We start from the raw sequence: 20,204 nt of genomic DNA, 5'->3' as shown, positions 1-20,204 counted from the left end.
TGTCTGATCTCTTCTTCTTCAAGTTTTTTTGTTTCAATCGGTTCGACTCTCGTTGGTTTGAGTTGGTTGTCTCTCGATTGGAACTTCATCAAAGAAGAAAGATCCTTTGGTCGTGAGGTTATGGGTAGATCTCACGCTCAAGTTTCCAAGCGCCTTCAATTATGTTATCGCTTTCGTTGAGGTTCTTTGAACGGGATCCTGTTCCGGTGTGTTTCTGGTGGATCTGCCGATTAGACCTTTGCCGGAATCGTTCTGCTGGCTGAAGATCGGTGGTGACTCGCATGGTGGACACGTGTCCCGGCCACGCCAAATGTTAACGCGTGGTGATCGAGTCGGCCGCGTTCTTCCATAGGGTTTCTTTTTGTTGGGTCTGTTGGGCTGTTTGTATATTTTATTTCTTGCCCGGTTGGGCTTTTGTAATGTTGACTTCGGTTTTGTAATGATAGCAAATACTTCCAGTGAAAAAAGAAGAAGAAAGCTTTTTAATTTTACTTTGCTTTAATTAAATTCAGTTAAGGGTTTGTTCCAAAATAAAGTAAAAATCAAAATTTTAAATTTATCAAATTAAAGGTTGAGTGCAATACTAACAATAATTTTCATTATATTAAACCATTCACTCTATTTCACTTTATGTTGTTTTTACACCGAGTTAATAAATATATGAATATTAATAAGTTAATAACTATAAATTGTCATTTTATAAAAATATAATAATTTCATTATACATGTTGAATTTTAATTTTTTTTCTTGGCAAAAAAATTCTTTAATTTTATTTTAGTTTAATTAAATCCAGTTAAAGGTTTACCGATGTTCTAAAATGAGGTAAAAATCAAAATTTTCAAATTTTCAAACTAAAAGTTGACAATAATATTAACAATAATTTTCATTATGTGAAATCACTTATTCTATTTCATTTTATGTTGCTTTTAAGCCAAGTTAATAAATATATAAATATTAATAAGTTAATATGATGAGACTGCAAGAAATACGCTATACCAACGTTGTAACCGAGCTAGAAACCAAACCAAGATATCAATCTGATTAATTTGTTAAGCTGTTTTATTATTTAGTCTGTAGTTATTTAAGTTCTAATAACAAAGAGTAAGACTTGGTCTCCTGACTTGTAGGAGAACAAACTCAACTCTAGCACGTTTAGTTTTCACGTACCCATTTGCTTCATGTTTTGTAGGAACTTTAGTTCCATCTCTTCTATTTAAATCAATAAAAAACCTAAAAAGAGGTAGTCATAACTACCCAAAACAAAAGTGTGTTCTAGTGTGTTCTTAATTTGTTCTTGAACAAATTCTCTTTGATTTGAAGAGAGACCTTAATTGGTATCAAATCACATGTTTCTTGATCAGCAATAGATTATCCTATAACTGGGACCTATCAATTGGTATCAGAGCATGTTTTGTTCTTGATCCAGACCACTTTGTGGTATCAAAAACTTAATATTTTTCCATCTTAATTGTTATCGGTATTCTCTATGAATTAACAATGATCAAGAATCCTTGACGAGGGCTATTCTTCGGAATCAACGATCATCGAGATCTATCCAACGATTTATTTTTATTTTCACCATTTTTTCTTCTCGGGTTTGTTGATCAAGTTCAACATCATTTCTTTTGTATGGATTAAAATCTATAGTTCTTCCATTGTTTTTCAATTTTCAAAAAGAAAAAAAAAGGGATTTCATATTTCTTTGTTATTTCAAAAAAAAAAGAACAAAAAAAACATTTTTATTCTAATAAAGAACCAGAAACAGCTTGGTCTTAGTTGTAGTCCGTTGAAAGACATCGACCGACTACAAGAATCAACGTGGAGAGAAGAGAAGCAATACAAGTCAAGCTATCTCTACTCAACACGAACCTTGAGGACAAGGTTCTTTCCGACGGCCGGAGTATTGATGAGACTGCAAGAAATACGCTATACCAACATTGTAACCGAGCTAGAAACCAAACCAAGATATCAATCTGATTAATTGGTTAAGATGTTTTATTATTTAGTCTTTAGTTATTTAAGTTCTAATAACAAAGAGTAAGACTTGGTCTCCTGACTTGTAGGAGAACAAACTCAACTCTAGCACATTTAGTTTTCACGTACCCATTTGCTTCATGTTTTGTAGGAACTTTAGTTCCATTTCTTCTATTTAAATCAATGAAAAACCTAAAAAGAGGTAGTCATAACTACCCAAAACAAAAGTGTGTTCTAGTGTGTTCTTAATTTGTTCTTGAACAAATTCTCTTTGATTTGAAGAGAGACCTTAATTGGTATCAAATCACATGTTTCTTGATCAGCAATAGATTATCCTATAACTGGGACCTATCAATTGGTATCAGAGCATATTTTGTTTTTGATCCGGACCACTTTGTGGTATCAAAAACTTAATATTTTCCATCTTAATTGTTATCGGTATTCTCTATGAATCAACGATTATCAAGAATCCTTGACGAGCGGCTATTCTTCGGAATCAAAGATCATCGAGATCTATCCAACGATTTATTTTTATTTTCACCATTTTTTCTTCTCGGGTTTGTTGATCAAGTTCAACATGCTTTCTTTTGTATGGATTAAAATCTATAGTTCTTCCATTTTTTTCAATTTTCAAAAAGAAAAAGAAAGGGATTTCATATTTCTTTGTTATTTCAAAAAAAAAACAAAAAAAAAAACATTTTTATTCTAATAACGAACCAGAAACAGCTTGGTCTTAGTTGTAGTGCGTTGAAAGACATCGACCGACTACAAGAATCAACGTGGAGAGAAGAGAAGCAATACTAGTCAAGCTATCTCTATTCAACACGAACCTTGAGGACAAGGTTCTTTCCGACGGCCGGAGTATTGATGGGACTGCAAGAAATACGCTATACCAACGTTGTAACCGAGCTAGAAACCAAACCAAGATATCAATCTGATTAATTGGTTAAGCTGTTTTATTATTTAGTCTTTAGTTATTTAAGTTCTAATAACAAAGAGTAAGACTTGGTCACCTGACTTGTAGGAGAACAAACTCAACTCTAGCACGTTTAGTTTTCACGTACCCATTTGCTTCATGTTTTGTAGGAACTTTAGTTCCATCTCTTCTATTTAAATCAATGAAAAAGCCTAAAAAGAGGTAGTCATAACTACATTTGACCAAAAAAAAAAAAAGGTAGTCATAACTACCCAAAAGAAAAATGTGTTCTAGTGTGTTCTTAATTTGTTCTTGAACAAATTCTCTTTGATTTGAAAAGAGACCTTAATTGGTATCAAATCACATGTTTCTAGATCAACAATAGATTATCTTATAACTGGGACCTATCATAATAACTATGAATCGTCATTTAAAAAAATATATAATAATTTTGTTATACATGTTAAATTATTTATAAAAAAACATTTTCTTAATTTTAATTTAGATTAAATGGTATCCATTCATCGAATTTTAATTCTACTAATATAAAATTTTGACCTAGTTAAAATAGAAAAATATGTAAGATATATTAGTATAACTAAATAGTATACTGTACTGCAGTAGCTTACCGGATCACTAACAGCTGGGCTAAACAAAAATGACTGTAAATGTATAAGTTTGCTTGCTGAAATGGAAGAAAACAGAGAAAAGAAAAGGTTTTAAATTATAATTTTTTCTTTTGCGATCTTCTTATATCACTCAAATTACCTTAAGTGATTTATACTCTCTCAAATAAGAAGTCGAGTTGTAGTACTTAGTGATCGAATCCACAAGGAACTGGAACACACAAATGATCTTAAACAGCTTATGACTAATCTAAGTTAATTATGGAAATAATAAATTGCAGTGGTGAACAAGGCAGTTGTTCGGTTAATTGATTTTGAGGTTTAGTAATCAATATGAAAAAGCGTTAGACTGAGGGTTTCTATTCAGGTAATTAAATTATAATAGTATATAAGCTAGAGTAGTTTATTGGATATTCTAGAACTCAAACAAAGTAATAAACTGTCAACTTTCGTTTGTTTAGAATATCTATTGTCTGGATCTTCAGATTTCAACTGTCGTTTGCTGATCTGGAGAAAGTGTGCGATCGATATTATCGATGGATAGTCTATCGATACACTTTTTAGAACGTTGATCGATACAACTATAGGATTGTCGATCGATGTTCCTTCCAGCAAGCTTTACCGAACGTATTTTAACTGTGTTCACTAGGTTTCCCAGATCAACTCCCGTTTGCTTCTAGCAATCCTAGCAATATGAATTATTTCAGGTAAAAGAACAGGCTTCCGCTTGCGCCTAATTATCCTAATATCAAAGTTCTAGTTAGCTACTCTAGAACACAAGCAATAAGAGCAATTTAACTGATGGATATCACAAACAACTCAGCAATCTATATTTGGGGCCAATCCTTCGTAATCCTATTTGAACCATAAACCTAACAAGGTTAACTACTCAGACATAGCAAAGCAATTCATAACAAATAATATAAAAGAATGCATAAATATATTAAGGTTACAAATACTGGAGTTCCAATACAAAATTTTGAAGGAGTCTTGGATATTTTCTCAAAATCTACTAAAAACCTTTTGCTGTGTAAAACTAGAAAAGTAGGAAAGAGTAAAAAGCGTGTGTTGCCTAGAACATGGTATAGCACATAACTATTAGGTTAAAAGTCGGCCAGAGGTATTTCTGTAAATATGTCTTGACTTGGGTTTTAAGCCGGATGGGCTTTGCGCGCTTTGCTGTCGATCGATGGCACAAAGTGTGCATCGATCGATGGTGGACCTGAATGTCGACCTCAAACTGGTTCGATGGCCAGCTTTGAGCTTCCTCTCATTTTATCTCCAAAATGCACCTAAATCATCGTTTTTCTCCAAATCATCCATGAACCTGTAAAAGTGCTAAAAAGACTCCAAGACATAATGAATAGTTCCTAAAACACCTATATACCATGGATAAAAGTGAGTAAAATCAATGGTATAACATTTTCACAATGAGAGACAAGACAGATGTGTGGAGATATGCATACAAGTTGAAAGCATGCAAGAGTACTTATATATTATATAAAATAGTCTAAAATGTAGACTTATATGCTGACAAAAAAAATGTAGACTTATATTGTATTTACGATATTAATCACAATTCACTATAACAAACAGTGTTTAAACAGTGTCTAGCTAGTTAAAGTGAATATATATATACTTATAAGTAGCATGTGACTTGAAAAACCGAAACAATTTTTATGTATTTGTAAGCTATCATAAAAAAAAATTTAGTCTCTTTCTCAATTCAGTCCGATTAGGCTTTGAAGGTTAAATCATGATAATTAATTTAATTGGGTGTATTAGTTAACCGGTTTGGCTAGACAACTAAATTATAATACGACTAAGTATAAAGTCGTATCAAAGCTTATATAATTGACTGTAACTGTAAAAAGATCTAAGTTCTTGAGAGGATAAAGAGAAAAACGAGATAAGAGAGATTCTTGTAATCAAAGCTCGAGCTTGAGCTAAGATAGTGGGTTGCTAGCTGGCTACTTTCGGGGAGTATAGCTCATTCTTCACATTGAGAAAGGGAGGTGAACACCAGATAAACAGCCTCTTGAGTTCAATAGATAATCTTTCTTGCTTGTGTTGTCAGTTGATTAGTTGAACAGGTTAGACTCGTGAGGAAGAAAACACTAATATCTCACAAAGTTGTATCAGAGCTAAGATAAATCGTGAATCAAGATCGATCGAAAATGACGAGATCCAAGTCGACATCGAATGATTCAATGGAAACGGAGATTTCTCGTTATGGAAAAGAAGGATGTATGCATATCTCAGCGTATCGGGCCTGAAGGATATTCCTTACTCCAAGATTTGCGAGTACAAAGAAGATCGAATCAGCAAAGGATGAAAATCCAAAAAGAAGAAGATTCTTGCTGATGAAGAATCTAGATTGGAAAGATGTGAGAAGGAAATGAAAAACATGATGTGAGAAGGAAATGAAAACAATCTTTCTTAATGTTGGAGATCATGTTTCGAAAAAGATCGAGAAATGTATAACCAGCAGAAACATCGAATCTACTAGAAGCACTGTATATGTCAAAGACTCTCCCAAATCGAGTTCATGCTCAGCTGGAGCTATATGGATTTAAGATGAATGATCATCGAACTATCGATGAGAACATGGATGGCTTTCTAAAAATTGTAGGAAACTTGAGTCACCTGAGCATTGAAGTTGTTGAAGAAGTTTAAGCAGTACTTCTACTTAACGTTTTACCGGTCAAGTATGACAGTTGAAGGAAACCTTGAAGCAAAACATAGATGTAATCAAGGTGGAGGATGTCGCTAGTGCATCAAGATCAAAGGAGAGAATCAAAAGGTTAATCATGATCAATGCCAAACTCTGAAGGTCATTACGTAATGGGAAGATCAGAACAAAAGAATGGAAATACTGCAGCACCATACCTGTCAGGACTGAAGTGTTTCGGTTGTATTGCCTACACTCACTCTTTAGAAGGAAAGTCAAAACTCTGGGCCAAGAAAAATGTATTTGTTGGTTATCCAAAGGGAGTTACGCGGTACAAAATTTGGTTAATAGAAGATCAGAAGTGCATCATCAGCAGAAATATTATATTCAAAGAGGATCATATGTTCAAAGAGTCAAGTTCAAAGATAAACTCATGTATTGAAGTATTTGATCGTTTATTAACTAATCAAACCTTGAGTTTAGATTTTGCAGGATATAATAGTGAAATCAAAATTCAAGGTGTTGATACTGAAGACAAAGACAACATAAGTGAAGAACGGAGTGATTATATTCAAGAAGCTACATATGAAAAAGAGAACCTAAGTGATTATCAGTTAGCAAGAGACAGAAGCAGACGTGAAACTCATGATCCTATAAGATTGGAAGACTACCAGGTTTACTTAATGGATGAGGATATTGCGGGATATTCTTATTGGTTATAGAAGACTGTGGCAGGAGAACCAAAGCTACCAGGAAGCTCTAGAAGATCCAGACTGTGAGCTATGGTTGGGAGTTTCAAATGAAGAATTTTCTTCACTCAAGAAGAATCAAACTTCGGTGTTGGTTGATAGTGTGAAGAATCAAAAGCCCATAGGTTGCAAGTGGGTATACCGAGGAAAAGCTGGAATAGAGGGAGTAAAAGATCTGAGGTTCAAGACACGTTACAGAAGGAGGGAATAGACTATCAATAAAATACTCTCACCAATTGCTAAACAAGTCTCTATTCATTGTCTATTGTCCATCGTGGTTCACTCCAACTTGGAGCTACATCAAATAAACGTAAAGACGGCTTTTCTTCACGGTTATTTGGATGAAACTATGTACATGGATCAGCCGGAAGGATATGTAGACAAGAAGCATTCATACAAGGTGTGTTTATTAAAGAGATCTTTATATGGTCTGAAACAATCACCTAGGCAATGGAACACCATGTTTGATGAGCTCATGGTGTCAAACGGATAAAGTAGAAGTGCATATGATGTGTGTGTATACTACAAGGTGCTTCAAGGAAAATAGTAGATATTTTTGTTGTTATATGTAGATGGCATTCTCATCGCATCTAAGAACAAGAATCATGTGGAGACGTTAAAGATGTTGTTGAGTTCATAATTTGATATGAAAGATTTGAGAGATGCAAAGAAGATATTAGGTATGGATATCATCAGAGACAGAAGCACATGTACTTTGACAGTGTCACAAAATGGTTATTTTCGTAAGGTTCTTGGGAACTTTGGAATGGATCATGCCAAAGGAGTTCAGAGGCCATTTGGAATGTACTTCAACCTAAGATCAGTTACTGAGAAAGAAGTCAAAGAGCATAGAGATAAGATGAAGCTAATTCCTTATCAAAGTGATGTGGGCAAAATTATGTATGCAATAGTTGGCACTAGACCGAACCTAGCTTATGCAGCCGGTCTGGTTTGCAGATTCTTCATGATCCAGTCTTTGAAAAATCACTGGCTAGCGGTAAATTTGATTATGCGGTATGTCAGGGAAACTCAAGACGTGAAGCTGGTTTACCTTAGCGAAGGGGAGTTTGTAGTAGAAGGATATTGTGATGCGGACTATGCTGGTGACTTAGATGGAAAGAGATTATTATCAGGAATGATGTTCACTGTATGAGGTATCATGTTAGCTTGAAATCTAGTTTGCAGGGAGTTGTAGCTTTCTCAACTACCAAAGCTGAATACATAGCTTTGACAGAGGCGTCAAAAGAAGCTGTATGGTTAAAGGGATTTATGAGTGAACTTGGGTTTAAGCAAGAAGCAATAGTTATTTATTGTGGCTCTCAGAGTGCAACAACACTTACGAAGAATGTTGTTTTCCACAAGAGAACGAATCATATGACGGTTAAATATCATTTTATCAAAGAGTTGATAAGTGCATGATTTGTTAAGGTGGTGAAGATTGCAACAACATACAATCCTGCAGACATTTTCACAAAAGTTCTACTAGTAGGCAAGTTCAGAGACGCACTGGAGTTGCTCAGAGTTACCAAAGAATGAGCAGAAATGCTCTAAGTTATAGCTGAGTGGGTTTACCCAAGAAGATATGAAGTTGAGAGGGTTTTCTCAGAAGAATAAAAGTCATGGGGTTTCATGAAGATGCGCAAGTGATGCTTAATTGCTTATAAAGAAGAAGGTGGAGTTTTCTAAGACATACATAGAAGAAGAAGAACAATACATAGAAGCTGGAGATCTGAAGAAATGTCTATGTATTTGTAAGTTATCATAAGATCTCTTACTCTCTCTCTCTCTCGGTTCAGTCCGGTTAAGCTTTGGAGGTAAAATCATGATGATTGATTTAACCGGGTGTATTAGTGAACCGGTTTGGTCAAGCACCTAAGTTGTAATACGAATAAGTAAAAAATTGTATCAAAGCTTATACAAGTGACTGTAACTGTAAAAGGATCTAGGTTTTTGAGAGGATCAAGAGAGAGAGACGAGATAAGAGAGATTCTTTTAATCAAAGCGCGAGCTTGAGCTAAGATAGTGGATTGCTAGATGAGGTAGCTCTGGTGAGTATATCTCTTTCTTCACATTGAGGAATGGAAGCGAATATCAGGTAAACAAGCCTCTTGCGTTCAATAGGTAGATTATTCTTGCTTGTGTTGTCATTTAATCAACTGAACAGGTTATACTCGCGAGTAAAAAGAGATTAATTTCTACAGTTTTATACTAAATAAAATCTTTAAACCTAAAGAAAAACTATAAATGTTTTTTTTTTCACAGAATTATATTCACTTGTAATGGTCATAATCGAGCTACTTCTTGGAGAATACATGGGGGCATCGAAAGTGACATATTTGATAACGGATATTCTCTGACGGGGTAACGTGGGAGAGAAAAAGACATCGAAGGAATTTCCGGGAAACTCAACATTATTGTTTTCATATATGTAGGACTGAAAATTATTATTCGTTATTCACCTTAAACTTGCCTCGGATTCGACTTAAAATATCAAGTAATTGGTGTTGCTAATGCAAGTAACTCGTTTTTAACAAGTCAAATACAAATATAAATTTGTATATACAAATATAAATTTGTATTACTCGTGCAAAGTAACTCAAGTATTAAATACATATAAAATAGTAAGTAGTAGTCGCCTTCTGCCCTTCTCTACATATATGGTTCCCACTACGGAGAATAGCGAGTAGTCAACCTTCCCACGATGGAGAACTTGCACAATACGAAGCAGAGACAATTCATCATGTTCAATAGAGTTAACCCTATATCATAAGCTTTTTCTTCCCACAGCATTATTATAATAAGCAGAGCCGGCCTTGTGCTCAAACATTTCAATGGGTTCTCACTATGTGGGATACCCTTTAAAAAAATTTATATGCATTAGTATAATAATATATAAAATGTTAAATGCAATATAAAATAACAAAAATAATTTATAAAATTCTATAAAACTATAATTTACACATTAAAGTTATAAGAAATATAAAAACATTTTTATTTTAAATTATAAAAATTACAATTGTTTTAAAACAAATACTTGAAACAGAGCCGGTCTTATTTTTTGTTTCGACTTTTTCTTTTTAAGATAATTTTTTAAATTTTGAATAGGGCTCTCAAATTTTAAGGTCCAGCTCTAATAATAGGGTTGCAAAATCATACATAAGAGTAATAGGATATTTAACTTCTCTTTATCATATACTACAATTTCTTTAGATTAAAAAATAAAGAAATAATTTTGTTTACTACCTAACTATATAGCTGCAAAATAAGGTTTGAAAAGATTGATTTTGTTTGAAAAAAATTAGATATTATGTTTGTTTTTTAATCTAAGGAGATTAAGAAAACACCTTTCTTTTCAGCTATAAATAGAGATTGTCGAAATAATGGTTAGCGAACAAGTACCCTTCATATAAGATACTGTTTTCACATATATGAACGATAAGATAATGTTGATAGGCTATCGTTTTTACCTCTTTATATTCATTCATGCTAGTATTTAATTACTTTTATATATTCCAGGAACGAAGTGAGAATACTTTTTTTCTCTGATATTTTATTAACGGGTCAAGGCCCAAAAACGGTCCAAGCCCAACCGAAACAGAACACAAAAGGTCTAACCAACGGCCGAGACTTTACAAATACTTGGGCCGAAAACCCAAAGACGAAATCCGTTGAGTAAGATGCTGGCTCATCCCACCACGTGGAAAAACGCCCAGCGCTCTGACACACGTGTCAAGGAGAGGACACGCCATCTTCCACCGGCGTAAGAGTGGAGACTCGACGGAACTCCGCCGTCAAGCAGAGTCAAGCCGATGAACTTCATTATGCAAGTTCTTTTTTTTGTGCCACCGGTGTATCCTCTCATCAATTTTAGCCACTTTTCGTAGTTATATGTGAATTTCTGTATTTCTCGCATTTTGAAAGATAAATATCAAGACCTAAACAAATATGGTAAGGTAACAGACAAAAAAAACTAATAAAAAAAGGAAGAATAATAAAAAGATTTTCCACAGAAGGGAACGTGACAACAGCGGGAGAGGCTACGTCAAGTAGATGCATCAGTTGGACGCTAAAAGGTATACTGAAAAAAAAAAGGAAGAGACGAAAAAGACGCATGACTTGATAATAAGTGGGTGAAGTGAAGAGTGGGTCCATGTACCTTTTCGTGGAGTCAACTACGAATCCACTAAACTAGTGTAAAAAGTGTGTAAAGCAAACTAATACTTGTTAAAAAGAGTAGCAAACTAGTACAGCAGCTAATTAGAAAAAATTACCAAATATGACTCACAGCTTGATTTCAAACGCAAAGGTAAACTCAAATTTAAATCAAATGCAAAAGTAACCTAAAAGGCTATTGAAATTACAACCAGCCCCTTGTGAACAAACAAAAAAACCAAATTTTTTTTACGTTTCTAACATCCGTAAGTCGTCTGGTCTAGTTCTACTTAGAAATAATTTAAAGTTTTTGTAAAAAATATTTTGATAAGTGAAAAATTGAAATAATGTAATTAACATATGTTTTAAGAGATATAAATTAAGATATAGCAAAATTTAATTGTTTTCAACATAGATGAGTGAAAGTAGTGAGTCATGATATTCTTTGGTTTAGATTTTGCCAACATATATTGTAGTATTGTATGTGTTCTTAGGGTTAGATTTTGGAATGCATAAATGTTTTTTTGAAAACTTTCAAATTTACCTAAGTGTGTTTATTTCTGTGTATAGTAAACATTATTTAAGTATAACTACGGCTTTATAACGTGGTTAGTTAGTTAATTTAGTCAATTTAGTTTACGGGTTAAATTTAGGGTATGGGACGACTTACTAGTAAGTCGTTTCATGTACAGTATTAAACAGACGACTTACTAGCAAGTCGTCCATACCGGACCGAACCTTTAATTTTACAATGCACTTTTAAACCTAACCGGATTATTTACCGGCCATATATAAGGTGTTTTTTTTTATTCACTGTTTCGCGAAAATCAGAAAACCCTAACGCTGTTTCTCTCAAAGGCGATTTCGAAGGCAATTGCCGTCGATTCTCTCTAATCCATCGTTCTCACCGCCGGTTATCTCTCCGCCGTTATCATTGTCGTTCTCACCACCGTTCTCACAGCCGCTTCCTCTATTTAAGATCCGAGAGGAAACCCTAGCGTGCATTCTGTAAGACCCGATCCCAGCCTACTAGGCCGCGGTCGATGCCTCACGTCGCTCAGTCCATACCAGGACCGAACCTCTAAAAATTTTTGCCCTTTAATTAAAACATCGCCCATAGGCGAGGACTAACTCAGATCTTAGCTCAAGACTACCTTAGTCATTCCCTAGCTTAGATCATTTCAACTTATGCACAACGGAATAGTATCTACTTAACCATTGGTCTAAAACCAATCTAACACTTGTCTGGTCAGATCACCTCAACTACTGGTCAGTAAACGCAACTGCCAGCTAGCTCCAAGGTCAATCCTGAACCTAGACCAAGTCATACAATCAGAGGTTCCGTTCCCCTAAGCCATTCTATCTAGGTCTATGCAACATTGACAGATCATACCTTTGCCACATCCACAGAGCTTGTTAGCTCATCGGCCCAGCTACACTAGCTGAATGAACTCATAAACCAGCTGATCGAGCTGCGAGGTAGCCTTGCCCAGCTCCCCGTCCACTCGTCCAACTCCCTTATACCTGCATAAACTCTTCCCTTGGGTACTTAGCCATTCAGCCAACCATCCCCACAGACATAAGTAACCCTTGAGAAGTCTTCAAACAGCTAAGGACATGCATCTGGCCCTTACCGGCTCATGCACTGTCCCACATCCTTTTTGCCTTATCAACTTATGATACCAAGTCCAGCTCATGGACTAACAATGCCCATCAGATCCTGAGTCAATTAACCAACCACCCCACATGACTCAGAACTGATGAGTCTTCACACTTCCTAATCAGTCATGGAACCATGTCCCACTGAACCTGATTAGTGTTGCTCTTACCACCAGTGCATCCTTTGATCAATCAGATCAGACACCTTGATCCATCATCCAAGGATCAGGTCGTCCATCCTTACCCATGATCAGATCACACACGGCCTGCCTTACCAACACCAAGGTTGATAACCAGCAATTCCTTATGATCAATATCATAAGTGACAATATGTTTCAGCACACAAACATATGATCAGATATCCTAACACCAGGATCTGACCCCAATATGCCCTCAGGTGCAATTTCGACCGCAAGCAAACCTGCTCCAAAAACATAGCCAATGCTTTGCACATAGCTTACCAACCCAAGGTTGATAACTAACATTCCTTATGATCAATAATCATAAGTGACAAAAATTTCACAATACACAAGCATATGATCCGATAACCGAACACAAGGATCTATCATTGCATGGCTGGTTCCATAACTAATCGATCATTTTCTCATTAAACCCAAATCTGGCCGATTTCAAATGTGATCCAAAAACTAAATAAAATTCATGTAAATTCATGATAATTCTCAACTAAGAGAATGCCATAATCAGAATTTGCAGAACCGGCCTCGATCCTCGATCCTAGAGATCTCGGCCACGAACAGCCAAACCGGCCACACTGACCATCTCTAAATCAATTCGATAAAACCCAATAAAAATCATGATAATTCATTATAAATACCCACTAAGAAGAATCAATCATCAGATCCCCTCAAGTCCTTCAGGAACTATGAGATCTGATCATACCTTCCAAACCAAGGCCATGGAGGATTTCTCCTAACCGGCCAAGGCCATGGTTTAATGTCATCAAGTCTGATCCAACAGACTACACCATAATCATTCATAATATATATATATTCCTCAAGGACGTGCCATACTTGGCCATGATCAATTCCACAGTCAACAAAATTGTAATTCAAAAGGTAATCATAAAACCGGTTACCTTATACATGATCTGATTAGATCATGTGTCATTCCTTATTATGTTCGGCCATGCTCCTCCAGTGCACGCCTCTATCAATCCTTATCATATACTTCCAGTATTGATAAGTTCCATTCCTGGGTCGTACCCCTGATCCCTTCCATGGAACTTCCATGAAACCAGTTTCTACACTGCATCCACATTCAAGGCTATTCATGCCATTGTGAGTGAAGTCCGGCCTTCTCCCTTCTCTCCTGGGTGTTTGCGTGTGTTCCCAAGACACAGAGGAAGCCCAGGATGTGATCATCCATGATCAAACATCATCACAGGGTCGTCCATCACTTCCCCCTTCAGTGCCCATGAAACTGCCTTTCTACACACATCTGCCCTTAAGGCTGCATTGGCCCTTGGGAATGGATTCCGGCCAACTCCCTCCTTTCCTCACCATTCGCTTGTGTTCTCAGGCCCTGGAGGTTTCTTTGGGTGATAACATCACAGATCAAAGCCACCAGAAAGTCGTTGATAACTTTCCCCCTTGATCTCTGCCAAAACTGCCTCTTTATGGCCTTAACACCACCATGGGTCTTGGATTGGGAATCCGACCAACTCTCTGTCTTTTCTCTGTGTTTCTTTGTGTTTCAGGGTGTAGTAGGAAGCCATGGTGTGCCTCTCTATGGCCTGGTCTTCCCACGATCAGAACACGCCAGCAAGATCGCACCACTCCACACGGTACTCCTCTCTTAACCGCCGGTCTCTCTCTCTTTATCTTTCTGGTAAGATTTTGGCAGAGCTTTGCCTAAGTAATTTCGTGCCATTATCTGTGCCAGAGACTCTTTATTTATAGAGAAACTGAGCCCCAACTGCCGTGGAGAAACCGCCACAAGCAGTTAGAGAGAAAGGGCACAAAACTGCCCCTTTTGCACCTTTTCGGAAATAACTGCCCAACTGCTCTTCTCTCCTTTGGGCTGTCCGAAAACTAGGCCCAGAACATCATCATGAGTCCCTTGTCTGAGGCCAAGACCCACAGACCCTTGGTGGTTCATGTCAAGATCCCACCAGCCCATAACCGCCCATATGGCCCGGCCACTGTCCAGACCCGGCCCAACTGCCCGAGACCTGAACACTCAGTCCAGCTGAGTTGAGCTGATCCCCAGCTAACCCAGCTGAGTGAGCTAGACCATCCAGCTCAGGGAGCTGACACACTCTTCAGTGAGCTACACTGAGCTGCACTACACTTCATCTAGCTGGTCGAGCTTGCTTACTGCATCGCCCAGCTGTTATACACTGTGTCCAGCTTGCTTCCTTTATCTTCTTCAATCCTTCTAAGTCCCTTGGTCAATTTCCAGACCTAGACTTAGTTTTCCCATGATCCATTCTGATCACTCACTTCATCGAGCTTCACCTGAATCTTGTCCAGCTACCAGCTCGCTTGTCCAGCTCCTTTGAGCTTGTCTCCTTCTTGGATTAGCTATGCCTTAGCTTCCTGATGCCCTTAACCTTACTTCCAGGCTATGACACGCTTGTCTTTGGGCCATATGACCATACTTGTGCATTTCCACGCACCGCATTCCGCCGGACGATCCTATCCAGAATCGGGTACATGACACATTCTCTCAGAAGCATCTCGTTGAACTCCGCCGCCTGTAAGTTATATCTCTTGCTCTCGAGTGATTGATTAAGGAAAAGATGAACATAAAACTGGAAGTCTTTCAGCTGGAAAACTTGCCAGGCGACTTAATTATAAGTCTTTGATTGTTTGAGATGGTTGTCTTTGTTTGTTTTGCAGGCAAAAAAAAGAAATAGAGATGCCAGAACTCCCCCGTACGATATATACATTAGGGGAAGAGCCCCCCGCAGTGCATAGCATTTCATATCATACTTGTTGGACGTTGCATGCTGCTTTAAAAAAAACTCTTCATGATGACGAATATGAAGAGCTGAAGGAGTCGAAGTTGGGAGTTTTCATCAAGTTCCAAGAGCTGGGATTTGATTGGGCTTCAAAACTGGTTCACTACATGCTCGGTTTCCAGCTGGACATAAAGAAGAAGTATGAGTTATGGAGTCTCGTTGGTCCACAACCTATGAGGTTTTCACTGTTAGAGTTTGAAAACCTCACTGGTCTAAACTGCGAGTACATCGAGGACCTTGAGAGACCCCACTATGTTGTTACAAAGGAGTTGACTTCTTTTTAAGAGATGTTGGGAGTTCATGTCGAAGCTGGGCCATCTACTTAGGAGATAATAGCAGCATTTGAGAGATGCGAAGGGTTGTCTCGGGATGATCGCAAGCGGCTTGCGTACCTTGCCATTTTCACTGGATACATTATGGGAGAAAGTATTCAACCCCTACCCGGTTTAGTCTGGCAAGGCTAGTGATGGAGCTAGAACGGTTTGAGAATTATCCATGGGGGAGAGTCGCGTTTAAGGTGCTGATGGACTCTGTGAAGGGCAGAGATTCGGGTTGTTACACTATTAATGGGTTTGCGCAAACTCTCCAGGTCTGGGTGTACACAGCTCTTCCGGAATTGGGTGCTACTTATGGTAATCCTCTCCCAAACAATCCGTCTCCACCGATACTGGCTTACAAGGGTCGCAAAGGATGCAAACAGTTTAAAGAGGCTATCCTCAGTCAAGTATTTACTTCAATCTGGACGACTTCGCAGAAGACTTATAATTAAGTCGTCTGATAAGTCTTCCAACTGGACGACTTAGTAGAAGAATTATAATTAAGTCGTCCGGAAAGTCTTCCATGTCCGGAAAGTCTTCCAGCTGGATGACTTAGTAGATGACTTATAATTAAGTCGTCTGGGAAGACTATCCAGACTACTTAATTATAAGTCTTCTACTAAGTCTTCCAGCTGGAAGACTTTCCAGACGACTTAATTATAAGTCGTCTGTGAAGTCTTTTCTTTCCATCTTTCTTAATCTGTCAAATATCTAAGTTCATATCTTCTATTTACTGCAGACTAGGGTGATCAACTTTGTTCAGAAGGACATTGATCAAATGTTTCCAAAATGAAAGTTTGATGTTGAGGACACGCCCGCGGAGAACATAATTAAACTCATGTTTGTGAAGAAACCGTGGAAGTGGACCATGGATTGCGGGGAAGTCACCGGTACTTGGATCAATACAAAGCATGCGGTTTTGAGTCTAGCGAAGAAAAATGTAGTGAAGGAAAACAGTCCAAGACCTCGGAAGAAAGCTCGTAAAGAGGCACCTGCAGAAGATAGTGAATAGGCAGCTGCAGAGGCTAGTGAAAAGGCAGCTGCAGAGGCTAGTGAAGAGGTGACTATGACTGTTGGTGGGTTGACCAAAGAGGATATTAAAACCATGTTCAAGGACATAGCTGATGCCATGAGGGAAGGGTTTGGGACGTGCCTTAAGGAGATCAAGTATCTGTCGGAAAGGGTTGAAGCTGTGGAGAAGAAGGTTGGTATCACCACAAAAAGGAAAGGGACATCATCTCAAAACACTACATCTCCACCTAAACCGACGCTCGAACCCGGGGTTAGTAACGAATCATCTCCCAACAAGAGATTGACTAGACAAAGTCTTAAGAATAGGAACTGAAAAGTTGCATTTGCTTTGTTTCTTGTATGTCAGAACATGTGTGCTTTGTTTATAGTGTATGGATTTTATATATGTATTTTGGTTCATGTTTGAAGACATTCATTGGTTATTATTGTTTGAAATGGATCTTTGGTTATTATTGCATAAACCCATCTTGTATATTGCAGAGTGAAAGTGTTAATGGGACGAACGCGTGAAGGAAGAGCTTGGCGGAGGATAAAGGTCCAGATTTACCCGCAGTTGTGCCCGCAGATGCTAGTTACTCGAAAGATAAAGCTCCAGAACCGAGCCTTGTTCTATTGGACAAAAATCAACCCACTGTTTCGGATTTACAGAAGGAGGATGCTTGATATCAGGAAAGGAAGGATGCTGCTTTGGCACTTTTTCGTGCAAAGAGTGATCGAACAAGGAAACTTGTTGGCTCACAGCAATCTCCTTATACGGCAAACATCACGGCCAGAGTGATCATTCCAAACAAAAAGCTTTATCCAGGCTATAATCATTTTGCACCAATTGACAAGAAAAAGTTGAAGGAGCTTGCTGATTGGTTGAAAACTTGTCCGTAAGTGTTTGTTTTTCCCATAATAGCTTGCTTTTCCCATAATAGCTTGCTTTAGTCTATAAAAACTGATTGTTTTTCCAACATTTTGTGTTTGCAGTCATTATAGAACACCTCTCGATAAAAAATCACGTAAAAGTAGAACTTGGTGGTATCAAATCCTCCAAACCTCCTTAGAGTGGCTGGAGGACTGTGTAAGTCTTCTGCTATGACTTAGATGACTTACTGATAAGTCTTCTTTGTAGACGACTTACCAATAAGTCGTCTGGTAAGTCGTCTACGTAGACGACTTACCAGACAACTTAATTCGTCTACAAATTACTTGTAAGTCGTCTGGTAAGTCATCTGGTAAGTCTTCTACGTAGACGACTTACCAGACGACTTACAAGGAAGTTGTCTACATAGAAGACTTACCAGTAAGTCGTCTGATATCTTCTGACTTGTACCCTATTTTATATGCAGCATATTGATGCTTGGATTAATGTGCTGAGGAAGAGGTATGACGTTAACCCACAATATTTCAGGAGCGAGATAATGTGCTTCCTTGATTATCTATTTGCTCAGCAATGGAGATTCAACTTCAAGGATTTTGGGGACTCGGAGCCCGATCAGAACGGTTCAGGAAGAAGACTCCCTGGTGGGGCATGTAATTATTAAGCAGGCACTATACCATCATTTTGCCAATCGAACAAGGTTTGGGGGACGGATATTGATGATATCTATGCGCCAGTGAACTTCACCGACACTCATTGGATTGCAATGTGGATATCGATCAATAAGAGGCACATAGTCGTCTTTGACAGCATTTGTTCCATTATCTCCCCAGAAGAACTCGATGTGGTAATGGAGCCTTTTGTCTACATGGTACCTTATCTGCTTGTTGAGTGCGCTTCCTCAGACGAACAACGTGCCTAATACAGCCTGGAGCCATTCACATATGAGAGACCGACCAATATACCTCCGGCCCGAGCTTGTGATTGTGGCGTGTACACTCTAAAGTACATTGAATGTCATGCTCTTGGGATAGAGTTTAGTAAAAAAGACTTTGCTAAGGCCAACGGGAAGACTATGAGGGATAAGATGGCAGTGAATATATTTCAAGAGCTTCCTGACGCGCATGAGTTCGAAAACAAGGACATTGATGACAACCTGGGTGCGTATGACGGGTGATAAACAGGCTACGTTAGATTATTTTGTATGATAGATTAGACTGATGTGTGTATGTGAACTTGATCCATATTTTGTATTTGAACTTGATCCCTATTTTGTAACTATATTCTGCGCAGGACACTTACAGTTAAGTCGTCTGGAATGTTGGACGACTTAACTATAAGTAGTCTGGAAAGTCTTCTGAGCAGTGAACTTTTGTAACTATATTTCGGATAATATAAAGGGCAAGACCATCTCAAATTTGTTTGGTAGTGCAATTTGACAAAGAAGTTGACACAGATAAGTTCATAACATAAATTTTTAATACATAGACTCACTGGACGACTAACTGGACGACTTAATTGAAGGTCTTCTGGAAGACTAAACCCTGGACGACTAACTTGAAGGTCTTCTGGAAGAAAAAACCATGGACGACTAACTGGACGACTAACTGGACGGCTTAATTGAAGGTCTTCTGGAAGACTAAACACTGGACGACTAACTTGACGGTCTTCTGGAAGAAAAAATCCTGGACGACCAACTGAACGACCTTCTGGACGACTTAATTGAAGGTCTTCTGGAAGACTAAACACTGGACAACTAATTTGAAGGTCTTCTGGAAGAAAAAAACATGGACGACTAACTGGACGACCTTCTGGACGACTTAATTGAAGGTCTTCTAGAAGACTAAACAGTGGACTACTAACTTGAAGGTCTTCTGGAAGAAAAAACACTGGACGACTTAATTGAAGGTCTTCTGGAAGACTAAACACTGGACGACTAACTTGAAGGTCTTCTGGAAGAAAAAACCTTGGACGACTAACTGGACGACCTTCTGGACGATTTAATTGAAGGTCTTCTGGAAGACTAAACACTGGACGACTTACATTGTGGTTTCGTATGGCCAGTTTCCTTGCATTTTGAGCATCTATAAACCATGTGTTGCTTCCGGGGTTTGCGTCCTCTCATCCTGGATAGCTCCAACCAAGATTTCCATCTTGATTTCTTCGGTCTTCCCGGGCCACGCTTTACATCCGGAGGAAAGCATGTGTGTTCCTCAACTTGTTGTCCAACACAAGGATATATATTCTCTAAGTATCCTG

General features: G+C 37.9%; 1 protein-coding gene across 1 annotated transcript; it reads left to right on the top strand.

Moving 5' to 3' along the window:
- The first annotated feature begins 7,619 nt into the window (after positions 1 to 7,619).
- Positions 7,620 to 8,090, top strand: LOC125582452 (secreted RxLR effector protein 161-like). The gene has a single exon (XM_048749173.1). It carries the CDS (start codon positions 7,620 to 7,622, stop codon positions 8,088 to 8,090), a length of 471 nt encoding a protein of 156 aa, XP_048605130.1.
- The last annotated feature ends 12,114 nt before the right edge of the window (positions 8,091 to 20,204 follow it).

Source organism: Brassica napus, chromosome C2 (assembly GCF_020379485.1).
Source record: "Brassica napus cultivar Da-Ae chromosome C2, Da-Ae, whole genome shotgun sequence".
Taxonomy (NCBI): Eukaryota; Viridiplantae; Streptophyta; class Magnoliopsida; order Brassicales; family Brassicaceae; genus Brassica; species Brassica napus.
Note: the sequence above shows the minus strand (reverse complement) of the source record. Positions and strands in the feature narration are given on the sequence as shown.

Coding starts and splice junctions, on each gene's coding strand:
- LOC125582452 (XM_048749173.1), top strand. CDS start 7,620: ATGGATATCATCAGAGACAGAAGCACATGTACTTTGACAGTGTCACAA.